The sequence below is a fragment of the Terrapene carolina genome, unplaced genomic scaffold, assembly GCF_002925995.2.
Source record: "Terrapene carolina triunguis isolate 2854851 unplaced genomic scaffold, T_m_triunguis-2.0 Scaffold449, whole genome shotgun sequence".
Lineage (NCBI taxonomy): Eukaryota > Metazoa > Chordata > Testudines > Emydidae > Terrapene > Terrapene triunguis.
In genome coordinates, this window is record NW_020664800.1 from 3,644,770 (window position 1) to 3,661,932 (window position 17,163).

The 17,163-nt window shown below is 51.3% G+C and overlaps 1 protein-coding gene across 4 annotated transcripts in view; it reads left to right on the top strand.

Moving 5' to 3' along the window:
- The window catches only part of LOC112106813 (dual specificity testis-specific protein kinase 1-like), a 62,812-nt gene extending 49,999 nt beyond the window's left edge, over positions 1-12,813 (top strand). For all 4 annotated transcript variants that reach the window (XM_024200260.3, XM_024200256.2, XM_024200259.2 and 1 more), the window contains exons 6-9: positions 1,237-1,410; positions 2,516-2,599; positions 4,449-4,535; positions 7,230-12,813. In XM_024200260.3, the coding sequence (XP_024056028.1) occupies positions 1,237-1,410; positions 2,516-2,599; positions 4,449-4,535; positions 7,230-7,331 (447 nt within the window). In that variant the 3' untranslated portion in view covers positions 7,332-12,813. The remainder of the gene's footprint in view (positions 1-1,236; positions 1,411-2,515; positions 2,600-4,448; positions 4,536-7,229) is intronic.
- The last annotated feature ends 4,350 nt before the right edge of the window (positions 12,814-17,163 follow it).

Genomic DNA, 17,163 nt, shown 5'->3' on the forward strand with positions numbered 1-17,163 from the left:
CCCTCTGATGGGACTGGATTCTGTCGTCTGGATGGAGCAGGGAAAGGTGGCCCATGTCACTGCCGTTGTTTGCGGGTTTGCAGAGGATTTGCAGTTGCAGTATCGGGGTCATGGCCCATGGGCTGACAGGGTCCTGTGGCTTCTGTAGGAGGTTCTTTCCCTGTGTGGGGTGGGAGGAGAGATTTGGAGAAAGTGCTTCTTTCCACTGAATAAATTCTCCTCCGCCCCTTTCATCTACCTCCTCCTCTACCCGTCTTTTCCATCCCACAGCATCATCTGTGCTTTGAAAAGGCTCCATGTGAGGGGGGTGGGGAAGGATGGAAGTGCAAGGAAGGTTCTTACAACTTTGGAAACCATGCCGGTTTCCCCTCACCCCTGGGCGGATAGACAGTGTCAGTCAGTCTCTCTCTCTCTCACACTCTCTCTCTCTCTCTCTTTGAAGTAGACCGGCCAAGCAGCTCTGGATGGGGCTCGGCTCACGGGTGTGAGACAAATGGGCCTTGTGAACATGCCCCCACGTGTGTTGTTCTCCTGCAGCAGGAAACGTTCTGCAGAAGGCTCCTTTCCTGCTGGGTTAAGCTAAAGAGAAACATGAAAGCCGTGTGCAAACAGGGTGGCAGAGCAGGACCTGAGCCTGGCCTACTGGCCATGGTATTGCTGTCTCTGCAGCCCCTTGCCAGGGAACTCCGAACTGGTTTTAGGAAGATACCCTGCTGTGAGGGATCAGAGCCCTCTTTGGGAGGGGTAAGCACTGAACAAAGAGCATTCTGACAGGAGAGGCAGCCTGGGCTAGTGGTTTGAACAGGAAGCGGGAGGCAGGAGCTCCTGCGATCTATTCCTCGCTCTGCCATCGACTCGCTGTGCAGCCTTGGACAAGTCACTTAAACGCTCTTGCTGCAGTTTTTCATTGGGTGAGCACGGCCCCCCTGGGGGTGGTGAGGGTCAGTTCAGGTCTTTCCAGGGTTGTGTACATGCTGCTCCAAGCTGTGGCTGGGACCGGTCATTCGAAAGTCTCCATCCTGCATGAGCATCCCGAAAACATTCTGTCCCCTCCACTCCTGTTGATGCTAATGGGCATCTGTACCTCCCCAGCTCAGCTGGAAGCTGGTCAAGTGCGTGAGGTGGGTGCGTTGCAAGAGGGGTGTGGTGGGGGTGGGGGGCTGGAAGGGGAGAAAAAGGCTCAGCTGCTCTATGCATGGGACTCTCAGACTAGCAGCCTTGGGGGACTCGTTTCAGAACTGCCTCATTCGCGTGACCCAGCGGGGCCGGGAAGCCTTGGTGACGGATTTCGGTCTGGCCAGAGAGGTGGTGGAACTGCCCATGAAGAACCCAGAGAGGAAGCTGTCCCTGGTGGGCTCCGCCTTCTGGATGGCCCCTGAGATGCTGCGGGGGGAGCCGTACGACAGGAAGGTACAGTTCTGCCTCCCTGCCCCTCGTGTGTCCACAAGGCCCAGGTCAGGTCCAGAGCCTCCCGCCCCATCAGTAGTGTTAGCTTCTCTTCCAGATGGGGTCCGAGGCCTGGCTGAGTGTCACCCAGCATGGTAAGGTTTCTGGCCAGACCCTTCAGCGGGAGGGCACAGGAGCTGTGCTGGAGAATCTGTCTCCCTGGGATAGGTGGGAGAGGAAAGGAGAGCTCCACTTCCCATAATGGGCATTGCTCTCCCTTCTTTCACCCCAACTCTGCTCTCTCCAGCTCTCCAATGAGTTAGGGAGCCGTGCACGCTTGCCTAGTAAAGTTCCTTTGGAGTCAAGAGGTTCTGATGCTTGACTGACCCGGTCAAGTTATGGCTGCTTGCGGGACGTGTTCTCCCTGCTTTGGAGAAAGAGATGGTGAAGCCTCTGTTAAAGAAAACACTTGAGCAGGTTGTTTGGTAACTAGACGTCTATGTAACTATTGTGATCACTCTGCCCTCCACTGAAATGCAGCCAGCTCTGGGGTGGTAATGCAGCAGCCACTATAAAGGTGCCAGCAACATTGAACGAAGCTTTAGGGACAGGAAGGGAAGAAGAATATCATATGCAGTTATCCACATGTGAATTAGCTGAGGACACTGGGGTTAACACCCCTCCCTCTTGCAGTGTTTTGGGTGTTTTTCTTAAAGATCTGCTCTAGGAATTATTTTGGGGCAGTTCTATGGCCTGGCTATGCAGGAGGTCAGACTAGATGATCACAAGGATCCCTTAGGCCTTGGAATCTATGAAAGAGGTGTCACTGGGTGTCTGGCCATTTGCAGTGAGTCCCTCTGTTTTATGTCTCAGCTGAAAGACAGCACCTCCTGCAGTTCCCTGCACTATATGTTGAAAGGAAGAGAGCAGCTTGGTGAATGCAGGCAGAGAATGAAAGGCAAGGGATTGTTCTCTTGTTACACGTTTCCCTGCCCATACGTCTGACACGCCCTTGCTTTTGGGTGACCTCAAAGCAGGGTCGCTCTGTCTGCCCTCCTCTTTCTGACCCTTTGCTTCTGTACGCACCAGAGCCCCCCCCCTCACTCTGTGTTTCTGCCCCCTCTTGCAGGTGGATGTGTTCTCATTTGGCATAGTCCTGTGTGAAATACTGGGCCGAATCCCCGCTGACCCGGAAGTGCTTCCCAGGACGCAGGTAGTTATTACTCCAGCTCAGGTCTGACCGGTGGGTTCTGCATGCTCTGAAGTTAACAGATCGGGTGCCTGTGGATTCTTAGCTCTACAGAGCCTTGGTTTGCATCCCAAAACACACAGACACACACACCGACCTGGTTAAAAGTTTGCAAATAACCAGTTTGTTGTGGTGGGGTTTTTTTTTTACATGTCGTTGAGTTGCCACCTACATTTTCGGTGGGAAAATCATCAGCTTTGATCAAATGTAATCAGTTTTTCTGAAGCGCCATTTTGGTCCCCCATGTTTTCACCTCAAACCTCTCTTCCAGACATTCCGTTTTGAATTGACGTTTGAGCTTTTAAGTCGAACGGTCAATTCAAAGCCCAAATAGTGATTCCATATCGATGTTTTGAACTGGAACGTTGTGGCGTTTTGTGTGGAAAGGGCGAAATATTGTTTTGATTTTAAAACAGCAGCGTCGTTGGTTCGTTCCAACGTTGCCGAGTCAAAAATGCTCACCCGTTCCACAAAGTTCTTTTCTGTTTCAACGGCTTTGTCCAAACCAATGTGGCGATGTTGGAACTTCCCCTGGGGTGGAAATGCCCTTTCCCAAGCCGGTCTGCTTAGAAATGAAAGAAGGAAGGAAAGAACTCAAAATAACCTGAGACTGGGGAGAGACTAACTCTCCATCTGTGTGCACAAGAGGAAGGGAATTCTATGTCAGAGGCTCCAGAAAGTGGGGCTTCAAAGGATGAAGCTACAGACACAGAAACATTGAGATGCTGCGAAGCGCTGAGCTCCTGCTGGAAGCCTGGATCTCACGTTGACCGCGAATGCTCATCACCTCCCAGAATGGAGCCCACTGACTGGCGGCTACTTACTCATCTCCAGCTCAGGTGCTGACATGGTGGTCCCCATCACCATGGTACCTAAGCACCTCATAATCTTGAATGTATTTGTCCTCACCCCTGCACCCCGTGCCATAGGGCAGTGCTGTCATCCCCATTTACAGGTAGGGAGCTAAGGCACCCAGAGATTTAAGGGCCAGATTTTAAAGGTATGTAGGCGTCTAAAGATGCAGATAGTCCCCTAGTGGAATTTTCAAAGTGCCTGCTTGGGAATTAGGCACCTAAAAGAGCATTTAAAACCCCCACTAGGAGCCTATCCGGCTAGGGAAGTGAAAAATCTGGCCCCAAGTGATACAGGAAGTTTGGGGCAGAGCAGGGGTTTGAACCTGGGTCACCAGAGTCTTCATCTAGTGTCCTAATCACTGGACCATGTTTCCTTGTAATTGCTGAAACCATTTCAAATCATTTATGCTAGAGGAACAGCGTTGCCTAAGGGTGAGCGCACATGGCTAGCAACTGGGAGTCTGAGTCTTTTCCTGGCTCCGCTGCTTATCAATCAATCGATCGTTTTTCTAAAGTGCCTGTTACTTTGGTACGTCTGTGTGCTTAACTGTTAGTGTAATGGCTGTGATTGAGGGGTTGTGAATCGTAATCCATGGATCAGTGCTTTGAGATCCCCTCCTGAGAGGCGTGAAGGAAGGGCATAGGGGTTGGTTTGTGACCCGACTCTTCCATACCATGTCTCCTGCTTCTCATTGAGGTCCACATGTCCACTGATGGGGTCGAGCTTCAGGGACTGGGAAGTGCCTTTAGAGGGAGGGTGACACATGCGTCAGGTTCCGTCTCCCTGGCCAGCCACCTGGAAAGCGCCATATCCTGAGCCCTGCAATTGTTCTGAGGTGTCACAATCCCGTTCCTCAGTGCAAAGCGCTTTCCCACAGCCCACGCCCCACCCAGTCAGACCATCCCCTCTCCCTCGCCTGCCATTGACCCAGAATCTCGTTGTCTGTCTGCTCCACCAGGATTACGGCCTGGACGTTGCAGCTTTCCAAGGAATGATCAGCGAATGTCCCAAGCAGGTTTTGGACCTTGCCGCTAGTTGCTGTCGGGTAGGTTTCTCCCTCGGTTTCCTTTCTCTCTCTCCCACTTTTCCCATCTCACTTGCTGTGTGTGAGAACTCGAACTGCACTTCAACCCCAGTGGGAACAGCCCTACACTTTCCTCACAGCCCTCTGCCACTTGCGTGACTCAGGGACCTGGCAGCGGGGGGAGGACACTTTGCCTGTGTGTGACCACGGCAGAGTAATGAGAAAACTGGAGGGAAACTGGCAACACAGGGGCCGATTTTGTATCATTGCCTATCTTACCCGCTGCACCACAAAGGGTTCCAGGAGTTGCACTGGCAGTAATGGAGGAAAGGGGGCGGATTTTCCCATGAATGTCTCCAAAAATCCCCTCCCCTTCTCTGTGCAGTGAATTGATTCCCACAGCAAAAAAGGTTAGATGGCCGCTGGCGTACACAGATGTCTGATATACGAATGGCAGGGATGCAGATGGAGAGACAGGACCTAGAGCAGGGGTAGGCAACCTATGGCACGTGTGCCGAAGGCGGCACGCGAGCTGATTTTCAGTGGCACTCACGCTGCCCGGGTCCTGGTCACCGGTCCGGGAGGCTCTGCATTTTAATTTAATTTTAAATGAAGCTTCTTCAACATTTTAAAAACCTTATTTACTTTACATACAACAATAGTTTAGTTATATATTATAGACTTAGACAAAGAGACCTTCTAAAAACGTTAAAATGTATGACTGGCACGCGAAACCTTAAATCAGAGTGAGTAAATGAAGACTCGGCACACCACTTCTGAAAGGTTGCCGACCCCTGACCTAGAGCATGGCCTCTGCCTGCGTTGCTGCCTTTAAAAGTTTGTTCTCCGGGACCCACCGGTCACACCACAGCATCTTTTGCTTTTTCATTTTCTTTTAACTTCCGTTTTTTAAAATAAAATGTCACAGAAATAGCAAAGATGCCTCACTATGCTGGCTGGAGCAGCTCTGTTACAAGGCCTGACTGGGCAGGCTGGAAATGAGGCAAAAACTCACCACGTTACTCTCAAAAAGGAAGAAACAAAGGCAGTTTCTCACCCAGGCAGACAGCAGAGAGGTTCTGTGACTATATTCCAGCTAATTACTTTGGAACTCAAAGGCAGCAAATTAAAAGAAGCTGCAGCAACAATCCTCGTGATCAAGTATCGGGGGTAGCCGTGTTAGTCTGTATCTGATGTGTCATTAGTTTATTTGAGAATCAAATTGGTGAATCAGAGTGGGTAGCTGGCTTCAATTCACGTGTCTTCAGCTCCTGCGTCTCTAAGGCTGACACGAGGAGACGTGGATGGTGATGATTCAAGCGGCTTGCAGAGAGCTGGTCTGTGTCATACAAGGTGGAGGACCTTCCCGCAGGCCTCGCGCTGCACAGCACTTCAAAGGGCGAAGTCAAGGACTGTCTCCTTGACGATGCAAAACGCCTGCCATGGCCAGGCCTGCTCAGGATAAGATGTGGCAGGAGGGATTCAGGGGGAGCTTATCAAAGGCACAAAGGGTGGCTAAACACTCGACTCCCACTGGAAGGCAGTGGGAACTGGGCACTTGCCTGCTTTGTGGCTTTGAAAACCTCTGGCCCTGCACATTTTGGGCTGGATTCTGATCCAGATCGTCAAAGGTACTAGGCACCTAACTCCCATCCATTTCAATGAGAATTAGGTGCCTAAATATCTGTGAGGATCTGGGCTTCTGTGCATGAATAGTTTCAAGGCCCAGTCCTAGAAACACGACTGGGCTGATTCTTCTCCGTGCAGAGGAGAGGCAGCTTGCATGGCCCCTGCTCAGGTGCCTCTAGGGCCCGGTTCAGCCACTCAGCCCCGGTGAGTGCAGTGCCGTAGGCAACTTCACTGGCACCTCTGCTGCCATGGCAGGGGCATGGCGTTACCAGCATGCAGGACCTCTCCTGACCTTGGACTGGGAACATCCCCTGTCCCAGGGCTCTGCCTGCTCTGCAGCTCCAATGCCTGATGGTCCCTTTGCAGCTCCTTTGCACTGGGTTAGTGGTGCAAAGGGCTGCACTGTGGGGTTGAGTTTCCCTGAGAGAGCCAGAGTCTCCCCTCACGCTGGAGTAACACCAGGTGCAGGAGAGAGGAGAACCAGGAGAGTCTTAAGCCTCAATGTCCTTGACGTTGTTAGACCCCTGTGCAAATGCCGTGCCAAGGTCAGCTGTAACCAGGGGCTTGATCCTCCATAGAGCAGGTGCAACACATCGTGCAAACAAGTTCAAGGCAAAATGGATGGGCAGGTGGGCTTGGTCCTGTGTTAACGTAATACAGCTCTAAGAAGTTACTCCTGACTAGGGGCAAAGAGGGGACAGCATAGCTGGGAGGGAGGGTCGTGGTGATGTCCACATCTCAGACACCCTCATGCCTTACTCCTTTTGGACCCTGCTGCCTTGCGAATAAGGGAGCAGAGGGTCTCGGGACTTCCCAGCACTCAGCGTCCAGGGCTGGGCCTAGCACCTAGCCTTACTTGTGCCCCCAAGTTGCTTCCACACACCCTCGCCCTGGAGCACAGCGCCCCTGTGCTCTGCTGCGTGCACCATGGGAGGACTTGCAGGTCTGCAGCTTTGATGTCCCACTAGCCTAGCTTGCAGCCCCTGGGGGAGTCGCAGCCCCTGGGGGAGTCGCAGCCCTATTTTCCCCATGTCCCCTCCCAGCAGGAAATTCCCTTCAGCCTCTCGTTCTTCCTCCCCCCTTCAGGTGGAAGCATTCAAGAGGCCCTCTTTCTCCGAGCTGCTGGATGAACTGGAAGACGTAGCAGAGAGTTTGGAGGCTCCAAAGGACAATCAGCTGTCCGGATGATTGCCCAGGCTCTTCTGAGCCCTGATGGAGTCAGACTCCAACTGTAAATTACTCGTACATCAGAAAAGGCGAGAGGAGAAAGAGAGCGAGGGTGAAAGAGCAAAGTAATGCCCTGGTATTTATTTAATCGTATTCGCATTCTCACAGAGAAAGTGTGGCTTGAAAAATACAAAGGGGGAATTTCCACGGGATTTTTTCTAGCTGAGGTTTTTAACAGAAATAATTCCGACGCTGAGCAGTCTTTGCTTGGTTGGTTTTTTGTTTGGTTTTTTTTTTTAAAAGAGGAAGATACTAATTTCTGATGTAAATACAGACGGTGAGAGATTCTGGAGGGGACGCTGGATAATTGACTCTCAGCTGGGGATGCTCTCTGAAGCCCAGGATAGAAGTGTGGCTTTCCCCCTCCTCTTCCCCATAGTCCTACCTGTGTCTCAGCCCTCCAGCCTTCATCAGAGCCATCGCTGGAGGTGGTGGATTTGGCGTTGTGTAAAGGGGAAGGGGCAGCATGGCAGATTGTGAGCCAGTAAAGTCGCCTTACAATACATAGCCTTAAAACCATCCTCCAGTAGCCTTGGGAGGAGACTGCGTTCTGTAATGTCTCTGGTCATGTGACCTTCCTAGAAACCGGCCAGTGCCCAAGAACCCGTGTTGTGCTCAGAGCATTTGGGGGTTTCATGTAGACAGCGGGTGATGGTTTGGGAAGCCTGATTGGCTGCTGAGGAAGTTAAACATGCCTGTTTGTGGAACATTCCACTGAGATGGGGGTATTTGCTTTAACAAATAGAAACTAATGAACCAATATAGACCTTTGGAAAAGCTGCATCAGGGATGCTTGCTGTGTCACAGGCGTGTCCGTGCCAACAGAGGGACTTGCCATATTACAGGTGTGCCCATACCAACAGAGGGGTGCTCACCATGTTATAGGCATGTCCGTACCATCAGAGGGTCTTTGTCTGGTACAGGAGTGCCCTAGCTTTCTTACAGCAGGTGCTAGACTGTCGGGGTTTATTCCCATGGCTCTCACACACCCAAGACTCCTGTGACAGGGTCGCTCACTGAACAAATACATCCCAACAAGCTCTGAGGCAGGTCTGTCGGGGGACTTCTAGTCACTGGTGAGGGGACCATGAGGTGGCCCAGTCACAGGCGGCAGCCCCGGATTGACAAGCAGGCAGGATAACGCTGACCACCTCCACCCAGGGGAGATCCCTGTGAGTTCCTGGCTGTGTTCATGTCTTGATGCCCCTTGTCGTGGTGTCGTGATGCACACACGGGGCTCCGTGATGCAGGCAGTCGGGACAGGGTTTCAGCTGGGTGTTTTGGGGTTCGCAGCCCTGGCCTTTGCTGATTTGGGATCCGCCTCAGGTCCCCTTCTGCTGCATCACTGTTCTGGGTCCATCCCCAGCTGCCCTCTCCAGGGGCGGATGCAGACACACAGTGCTCCCCGACAGGCAGGTTCAGACCCTGGTAGCGTAATACTCACCTTATGATTCTGCCTTACCACTCCCTGAAAGGAAACCCTCTCTTATCCGTGCACCTAAGCAAGTGTCCTGAACCTTGCGAATGGGATCTCATCGTCAGGTTCATGCAGGCCCAGCACTCTGGGGTCTCTTTCACCTCTGCAAAGCACCCTCCCGTAGCAGTTTCTGAACGAACGTTCCAGGCAGATGTGTTGTATGGGGACTGGCCGTGCCAGCGCGATGCTGGAGACAGGCGTGCTTTGCAGAGCTGCAGGACAAGAGCTGTCTTTGTCGGACCCCATTGATTTGTTAGTCGGGGATGGGGAGGCTTTGGTTAGAGAAGTCTGGCCACAGCAAAACAGCTTATTCCCACCCGAAGCGAAGGAGGAATTTGCGCAGGCTCAAGTCCTGAGGCATTGTGGGGATTCATGAGCATCTGATTTGTGGGCTCAGGAGGAGAAATGAAGACTGTGCCAATCATCTACCCCCTGTGCAAAGCCATCTCCTCGTGTGTGGGTGTTTGTGTGCGACGACACTGACCCACCTCACAGGGTGTTGTGTACGTGAATCAAAGGGCTAACGTGCTTTGCGGATGCCAAGGTCTAAGTGTTCTATTTTCTTCTGGGATCGGATCCAGCAGGAGGAGGTTAAATGCAGTTAGGGAAATAGTTGGAGGAGTTGGGGTGGGCTGAGATGGGAGGGATTCCAAATTAGGGGCAGGAGGGGGAGGGGTTAATTAGCAGAAACCCTTTTCTAGAGTAAACTTAAAAAAGGCAAGTGATAAATCCAGCATCTGACTGGAGCTGGGCTTCTCCTAACACATGGTAGGGTCTTGTATACCAGTGATTTCTCAGCAGCAGGGCCAGCTCCACCACGGGTTTAAAGTGGTGTACTTCCATTGAATTGCATGGAGCTACACCCCAGTACTCCGGCTGAAGTGCCTGCCCCTAGATTGTAAGCTCTTTGGGGCAGGGCCTTTCTCTACAGTAAGGCTGAACACGGGGGCCTCAGTCCCGCCTGGCACCCTTAGGCGCTGCCGTCATACAAACGATGAAGCACAAGCGGGGAAATGCACACACTGCGGTGATGTGCTGTAACCTGACGCACAGCCATTTCTCATTGTCTATTTCACACGGTAAATGTCCTGATGAGGGTTTTCAGCTGTTCCTTGGCTCTGGCAACTCCCTGCAGGCTGTAACAAGGCAGCACCTCGAATGCAGAGACTTCAAATGCTGGCAGATTCTGCGTCCTGTGAAATACAAACAACTGCGGGGGGGGAGGGCACTGACATCTGTGCAAGTGAACGTCTGCGGTAACAAGGGGCAGCGTTGTAATGGTTTTGCATTCTCTCAAGGGACTGCAAGGATTTGGAAGTCTGCAAGAAATATATTCAATGCAGCAAAGATGCACCATACAGCGAGAGATTTACTAGTTCGTACATGTTTCTGGACGATTATTTGTGGCTCCATTTTCCTCTGTGTCGCTGCTGACGAGTTTATACACAAGGGACTTCTTGCTTAAGAGTTACAATATGCTCAGCAAATATGGATTTCTGTGCAGCGGGCTCCGAGGAGCAGCGGGGGGAGATTCCCCAATTCTTCTGCCTGGGAGGGAGACCGTGGCTCTTTGACTTGCTTCCCAATTTGGAGTCTCTGTACCAGCTGAGTGGAAGTTCCAGGCACTTGTGTTTTACTGCCTGGCAGTACAAACAGCATTGCTATGCACTGTGTATCTTCGGTGTGAGCCAAGCATCGGCTGTGTCACAGCAAAGTGCGGGGTAGTAGAAGGCAAATAGCTCGGTTTGCATTGAACTATTCAAAGGTGATGCATGGTGGGAAAGGAGGAGACCCGCTGAGGAATCCCCCTGCCCTCTTCAAAGCAGCCAGGCTGTACAGTCAGCTGTTGGGGGGCAGGGGATGTGCCTCTTGATCTCTTGAGGGCCAAGTATGGTGACATTGTGGAGCAAGACCCACGCCCAATCCAAGGTCCATGTGTAACTCCCATTGGCTTCAGCGGGAGCTGGACTGGACCCTACAGGAGGGACATCAGGGTATGTCATAACGTAGAGAGCTCTGAATGATGTAGGGCCTGATCCAAAGTCCACTGAAGTCATTGGATCAGAGTCCCATGGAGCATAGGACTGGAAGGGACCTCCTGGGTCATTGCGTCCTGTCCCCTGCTTTGCAGGCCACCCCCACCGTATCATCCCCTGCGTGAACTGCTCCAGCTCCAACCAGTTCGGTTGTTTGCCCCACGCTGCTTCTGTTGGGAGGCGGTGCCACAGCCTCGCTCCTCTGATGGGCAGAAGCCTTCTTCTGATCTCCAGCCTAAATATTCACCCCCATTTGTTCTTGTGTCGAAATTGTCCTGTAGCTTCGGTAGCTCTTCTCCCTCCCTGGGATTTCCCCCCACTTCCCTCCCCATGTATTTATTGGCTTCAGTGGGCTTTGGTTCAGGCCCTTGATTGCTTTAATAACAGTAGCAGAGACCTTCCCCTTTGCCTCCTCTCCACAGCATCTGGAATCCCAGCTGCGTGAGCTCTGTTGCAAATACTGAACAACAATAACAATAAGAGGAATCCAATTTGGCATGGAAGAAAGGCGCATGTGGGTCTAAAACGAGGTCGGTTCCTGCTAATTGGGAGTGCTGCAGGGCATGGGCACAGGCCTGCTTCTGAAGGTACAGGTTGCAATTTTCAAAGGCCCTTGTGGGATTCAGTGCCCAAGTTCCATTGAATTCCGGACTGGGTGGAGTTTGGAGGCCCTGCTCCATAGATTGGACAGATCTGGAGCAGAGGGGGATGTGGGTTGCTTTGTATTATTTGCCTTGGCTTGGCTGCATGGGCAGTGCTAGTGCTGGGTGGTCTTTGCAGGATTCTCACACCTGTAACCTCGTCTCCCGGAACAACCTCCTTGGTGCATGACGAATGATCCTCTAGCAGTCGGTGTGCCCCACCCAAGGCAGTCTGCTCCTTCAGTCCTTCCAAATACCCACTTTCCATGTGACTGGTGCCTCGGTGGGGGGCTGGAACAGAGGTGAGCCCGCTCTCTACTTATTCACTGCAACCCAACCCATCCCAGCGACCCCTCACCCAATGAAACGAAGACCAGAGAAGGGAATAGAAGTGAAAGGGACGGATCTGTTCCTGCAGAGTCAGGAGCACACGGTCTGACCACAGTGAAAGTTACAAAGTGAATGGAAACTTTGTTGAAGGTCTAATAAAGTATTGTTGACTACTTTTAATTGTATTCTGAACAGTAGCATCTTTCCATGGATGCCTGGAAAGGAAGTACATTGGTTAAAGGGATATGTTTTGTACACACTGAGGCTGTACAAAGCAGAGGTGTCCAGCTGGTGTCATTGGGAGGGTTAACCAGACGGATGCGTAGCTGAGTGCAAGGCTAGCCCGGCTGTGGCTGGGAGCTGATCATGGTACTCAGCCAGTTCTGGAGAGCTGAATGAGGGAGAAGTTGATGCCAACCAGGTCCTTTCTAGACATCGGGGGTGAAATTGTGGCTCCACTGAAGTCAGTGGGAGTTTTGTCATTGCCTTCAACAGAGCCAGGATTTCTCTCCAGATGTTTAAAGAGTTAAAGCTAGAGATGAGCCAAAGCAAACACCCTGTTTCTGAACACCCTGGGGAATGTCCACCCCAGATGTGAAGAGCGTTGCTGGGATCGGTCTCTAGGAAGCTGGCTTTGATCCCCCCTCCTGCTCTTTGGGAACATCCAGCTCGGAGCCCTGCCTCTGAAATCAGGGAGTCATGATGCTGGGGGATCTGGGTAGCTCTGCTGTTGTTCTCCGGGTCGCATTACTCACCTCCCAGTCACAGTTAATCACAGGCTCAGCACCTCTGTTCCCTAGCCGGAGCCCACTCCTGCAGCTCCCTTTCTCTCTACTTGGACAGAATCTCCACTCCACAGAAGCGGGCGAGGGCACAGACCATGGGGTATGTACGGTATCCAACAGGACAGCGTGTTTCTACCTTTTTAAAAAATGCCGCTTTGGAATAAAGTCCAGTGCTTCTTTCCCACACAATCCTAGGCTCTTGTGTGTGTTTTGTTCTCCTGGGTTGATGGAGTAGTGTCACAGAAAGTCTGTGTGTTTCCACTCTCAGTCAGTTATGGCATCTAAACAGATGGTTCATGCTCTATTTATCTGTGTAATTGATGCTATAAAGCTTTAGTTAAATTGCACTTGCAAAACAGCTTTAACTGTGAGATGGCCAGATCTTCCGCTGTTCATCCTTCTGTAATGGGGCCAGCCGATCTGCACTAAATCAGATCCTTCGCTTTAGTTTAGGAGATAGAAGATCAAGAAAACAACACATGCGATGTGCCAAGAAAATCAAATCGACACTTCCATCCTGGCAACCTGGGCTGATCCAAACGGACCCAGCGACAGTAAAATGATTTTCCTTCCCAATCACATTTATATTTTATGCTTTCTGACTCATACATGGCAAACAGCAGCATTAATTGCTTTCTCAGATGCAGCCCACTCTGTAAAGTCAGAGGGGGAGGATGTGTTTTGTTTTCCAACAAGGTTATGGACTAACAGGCTTCTCCTGTCTCCAGCCAAAACTGAAGTGGAGTGGAGGTATAGCAGCACCCTGGCCCAACTTCTCCAGTCCCCCCTCGCCCCCCTCCCCCCCGCCAGTGAGAACTATCATTTGTGCTAAGTGGAGAAGACCACGATTTCAAAGCACCTGACTCTCATTTACCACTCGTGCAGTACGGTGAAGTAGTAGTGAAAGGAGTTTACACCCTGCCAGTTGCCAGAGCTGTGTAAAGGAGCCCTAGTGCAGGAAAGGAGGAGCCGAGAACCAAGGGAAGAAAAACCCTTTGATGTTTCTGCAGCCATTTTCTAAATGCAAATGATCACAGAACGATCACACATCTGGGTCTATCTCACTCGATTGTTTCCCTGCCATTGCAGTGGACTTGGGTGTTGGTGCATCTTGGTCCTTCCTGTTCTCTGCCTGTGGCACATATTGGTCTGTTTAGTTTACGTATCTAGTCATATTTCTGGTGGGCTGTAATCAGGGCTTAAATTCTCATAGAGTATTTCCTGGGGCTTCAGCCCCGTAGGAGGCCCTGGTGCTTCTGCCCTGCAGGTTTGAAAATATTTACCAGAGCTCTGCTCCACACAGCTCCAGCCTGGCTGTAATATTTTGGTCTAATTTCAGTGGTTAGCTTTGATGTGCGAGTACTGGGTGTGGTTGGTGGCCTGCAATAGACAGGAGGTCAGACTAGATGGTGGGGTCCCTTTGTGACCTTTTCAAAACCACCAAGCACCCGGTAGCTCCCATCAGGCTCTTGTTTGGCCTAAACCTTTAGATCCGAACGCTGGTCCCGTTGAAGTCATTGACTTCCAGAGAGGCCCAGCATCTGGCCCTGGCAATGGAGAGTCATGCAGACCAGGAATGCTCAGTGGTCGAGTGAGTGAAACCCTCTTGAGTTAACACTGGACCGGGATTTGCTACATCACTAGAGTAACCCACTCACCGTCCTGCAGCTGGAAAGCCGTGGAGATGTTACCCACTGGTCCGGGTGTGCTACTGCCGGATGCACCCAGGATGTGGGTCTAACAGCCCTTAGCTGGAGAGCCTTGTCGCTTTAGATCGAGCTGTAACAGACTCACCCTCTGTGGGTGGGGCATGTAACATACACTGAACAGGAGGTTACACACCTCTGGACATAGGAAGCTTATTCCAAGCATCTGAGGCTCATGGGAGTCTGAATCCCAGCCCAGCCCCTGTTTATGTGATGGCTGCTGTCTTGGCCAGAGCCAAGGACCTCTGGAGTTACAGGGATAGGTCTCTACAGCTTGATCTAAAGAGCCAGGCTCTGTCACGGGGGCTGTAGCAGACCCATATCCTTCATTGATCAGGCACAGAGGCGACGCAAACACACGCTGACCAGTGGGTCACGCCAGCCAGCGTTTTCCTGTGGCCTGTTTTGGGGGCCGGGAGAAGATTGTGATCAGCTCACAGCTTCCCCGTGATGGAAGCAGCCATTGTCAAAGCACAGTGGGAATGCCCGTGCGAGCCTGCTGCAACTCTTGGACTCCGCTTCAGGGAGCCGTCAGAGGTGTTCTTCCCCTCCTGGTGTCTCCCACAGCCTGATTGCCCATCATTTGCATTCAGAGCGTGGCTGCAGATGCTTCAAGGGATTTTTCTCCTCTTGTTTGGAAGAGGCGGTTTCAACACACTGCGGGCACTGGAGAGGAGCGGGTGGCAGGGCCTGCAGTGCTAATTGAGGAAGTGGCTGGGTCGGGATTATTTATTTATTGTTCTCTTCCGGGCCGGTGCTTTTCCCAGGTGAGCTATGGCAGGATGGAAATGGTTGCTTGGGGGTGAAATTGATCCAAGGTGGGGACAAAGCCACATGCTGGGCCCCAGAGAGCTAGAATTACAAACTGATGGGTGATTCTGGGGCACGCTTCTTTTAAAGGGGATGTGATGCAGGTGAAAGAGACCGTGGGGGCAACCTTGGGTTTCGATGCTGTCTGGACCGGAGGATTCCATGCCCAGTGTTAAGCACTGCTTAGTGGTTATGGGTGTGCTGCAGGCAGGCTGACGCGTGAAGGGGAGTCAGGCTCAGACTTGCCTGTGCCCTAGCAATTAACCCCCAGCTGATCCTAATTGGGTGGCTTAATTACCATGAGTGACCCCAGCTGTGAAAGGGGCAGTGAGGCCTACATAGAGAGGAGAACTGGGGGAGAGGCTCCCTTCTCTCTGGGAAGGGTCTAGTGAATGCAGGCTGAAGAGGGCCCAAGGATGTAGTTAATCTCTGTCGTGGGCCCTGGAAAAGGGTCAAGGCGCAGGGGGGCCTCTAGGCCCTGCAGAATCAGGTTCCCAAGTACTGGTGGGTTATTACTTGTAGTGCATAGGAGTCCTAGACATGACAAATGCAGAACAAAGCATTTCCCAGCTGAGTTTAAGACCAGAGATCAGTGGAGACAAACAGAAGGGGGAGCACAAAGAAATAATAAGACCACAGTGGTCAGCGATATGACCAGCCATCTCAGCCCTAGACCATGAAACTAGTCCACATAATTCTTATTGGAGAATAATAATAAATAATTGCGTAGGTTCTATACATGTATATAATGAAATCACGGTCCCTGCGATCTAAGTATATGCCAAGAGATGGATCCAACCGACAGACTGGGGAGCACGAGGTAGCAATAGGACAGTTATGATTAGCTTAGTAAGCAGCAGCCAGACACCTGAAAAATCGCTGCTCTCCTTCCAGGGTCCCAGTGTGTGTGAATCAAGTCATGTTATCTTATTAGAGACATCTAATATTAATCATATGAGCGTCAATGGGGCGTCACCCAGTTTACACCAGTGTCACATCTGGCCCCATAGCTTTGCTACTTTCCAGTGAATTCAGAAAGGCCCCACCCCTGTGTTGAGTATGATTTACCCAAGGCCTGATCCTGCCCTGCTGGAGAAAAGGGGAATTTTGCTAATGCATTGAATGAGATTGGGATTGGAAGCCAACAGCAGAACGCCCAAATGTCACTGAAGGAGAAGCAGTGACAGCTGGTGGCCAAGTGTGGTAATTACAGATCTGAGGTCCCATATAGTGGGAGAGTGGGTAGCTCAGGGCAGATGCGGGTTTTCCAGCACCGTTACCTTTTAAGAATTTTGCACAGACCTTTTGTGAAAAGTTTTGCAATGGCAAAACTCCCATTGACTTCAATGGGGCTAGGATTTCACCCTCCGTTCCTGGGGATGCTCCATTTCTCCAAATTTACTAGGATATTTATATGCACAAAGAACTCAAGCTCCACTTTAAAACTTGTCATCTCCTATGTGACTAATCCTCTGGTCCTCCCTGAGCACCAGCTACTTGATAAGCTTGAAACATTTTAAAGTAGGTAATGGACCAAATGTTGCTCTTAACTACATGGATGCAGCCTCTTTGGCACTGCGGAGCTGCGGCACTCCAGAGTGCTACAACTAGCTACACCTGCAACTGGCGGAGTGGGGTCATTTAAACCCCACGTCATGGAGAAACAATTGTGTAACTCCGCTGATCCAAGGGTGGGGGTTGCGTATCAAACACGACGCGGCAGGGTAAAGTGCTGCACAAAATAAATGAGTCCATTGTGCTGCACCTCCGGCTCAGCAACATTTGTATTCCGGTGGTTTAAAAGTACCATGGAAATGAACCGGCAAAAACGACAAGGCTGCCACACTAAAGCTGCACATTAAAAATTAAAAAAAAAGGAGAAAACGCAGAAGTGACAGTGCTCAGGCGAATGTTATTTCTCTTTGCATTTTACTCTGGATTTGCAGGGGTAAATGAGAGCAAAACCTAACCCGGGTACTTAGTATACTGGATGATTAGTCAGGCTGTA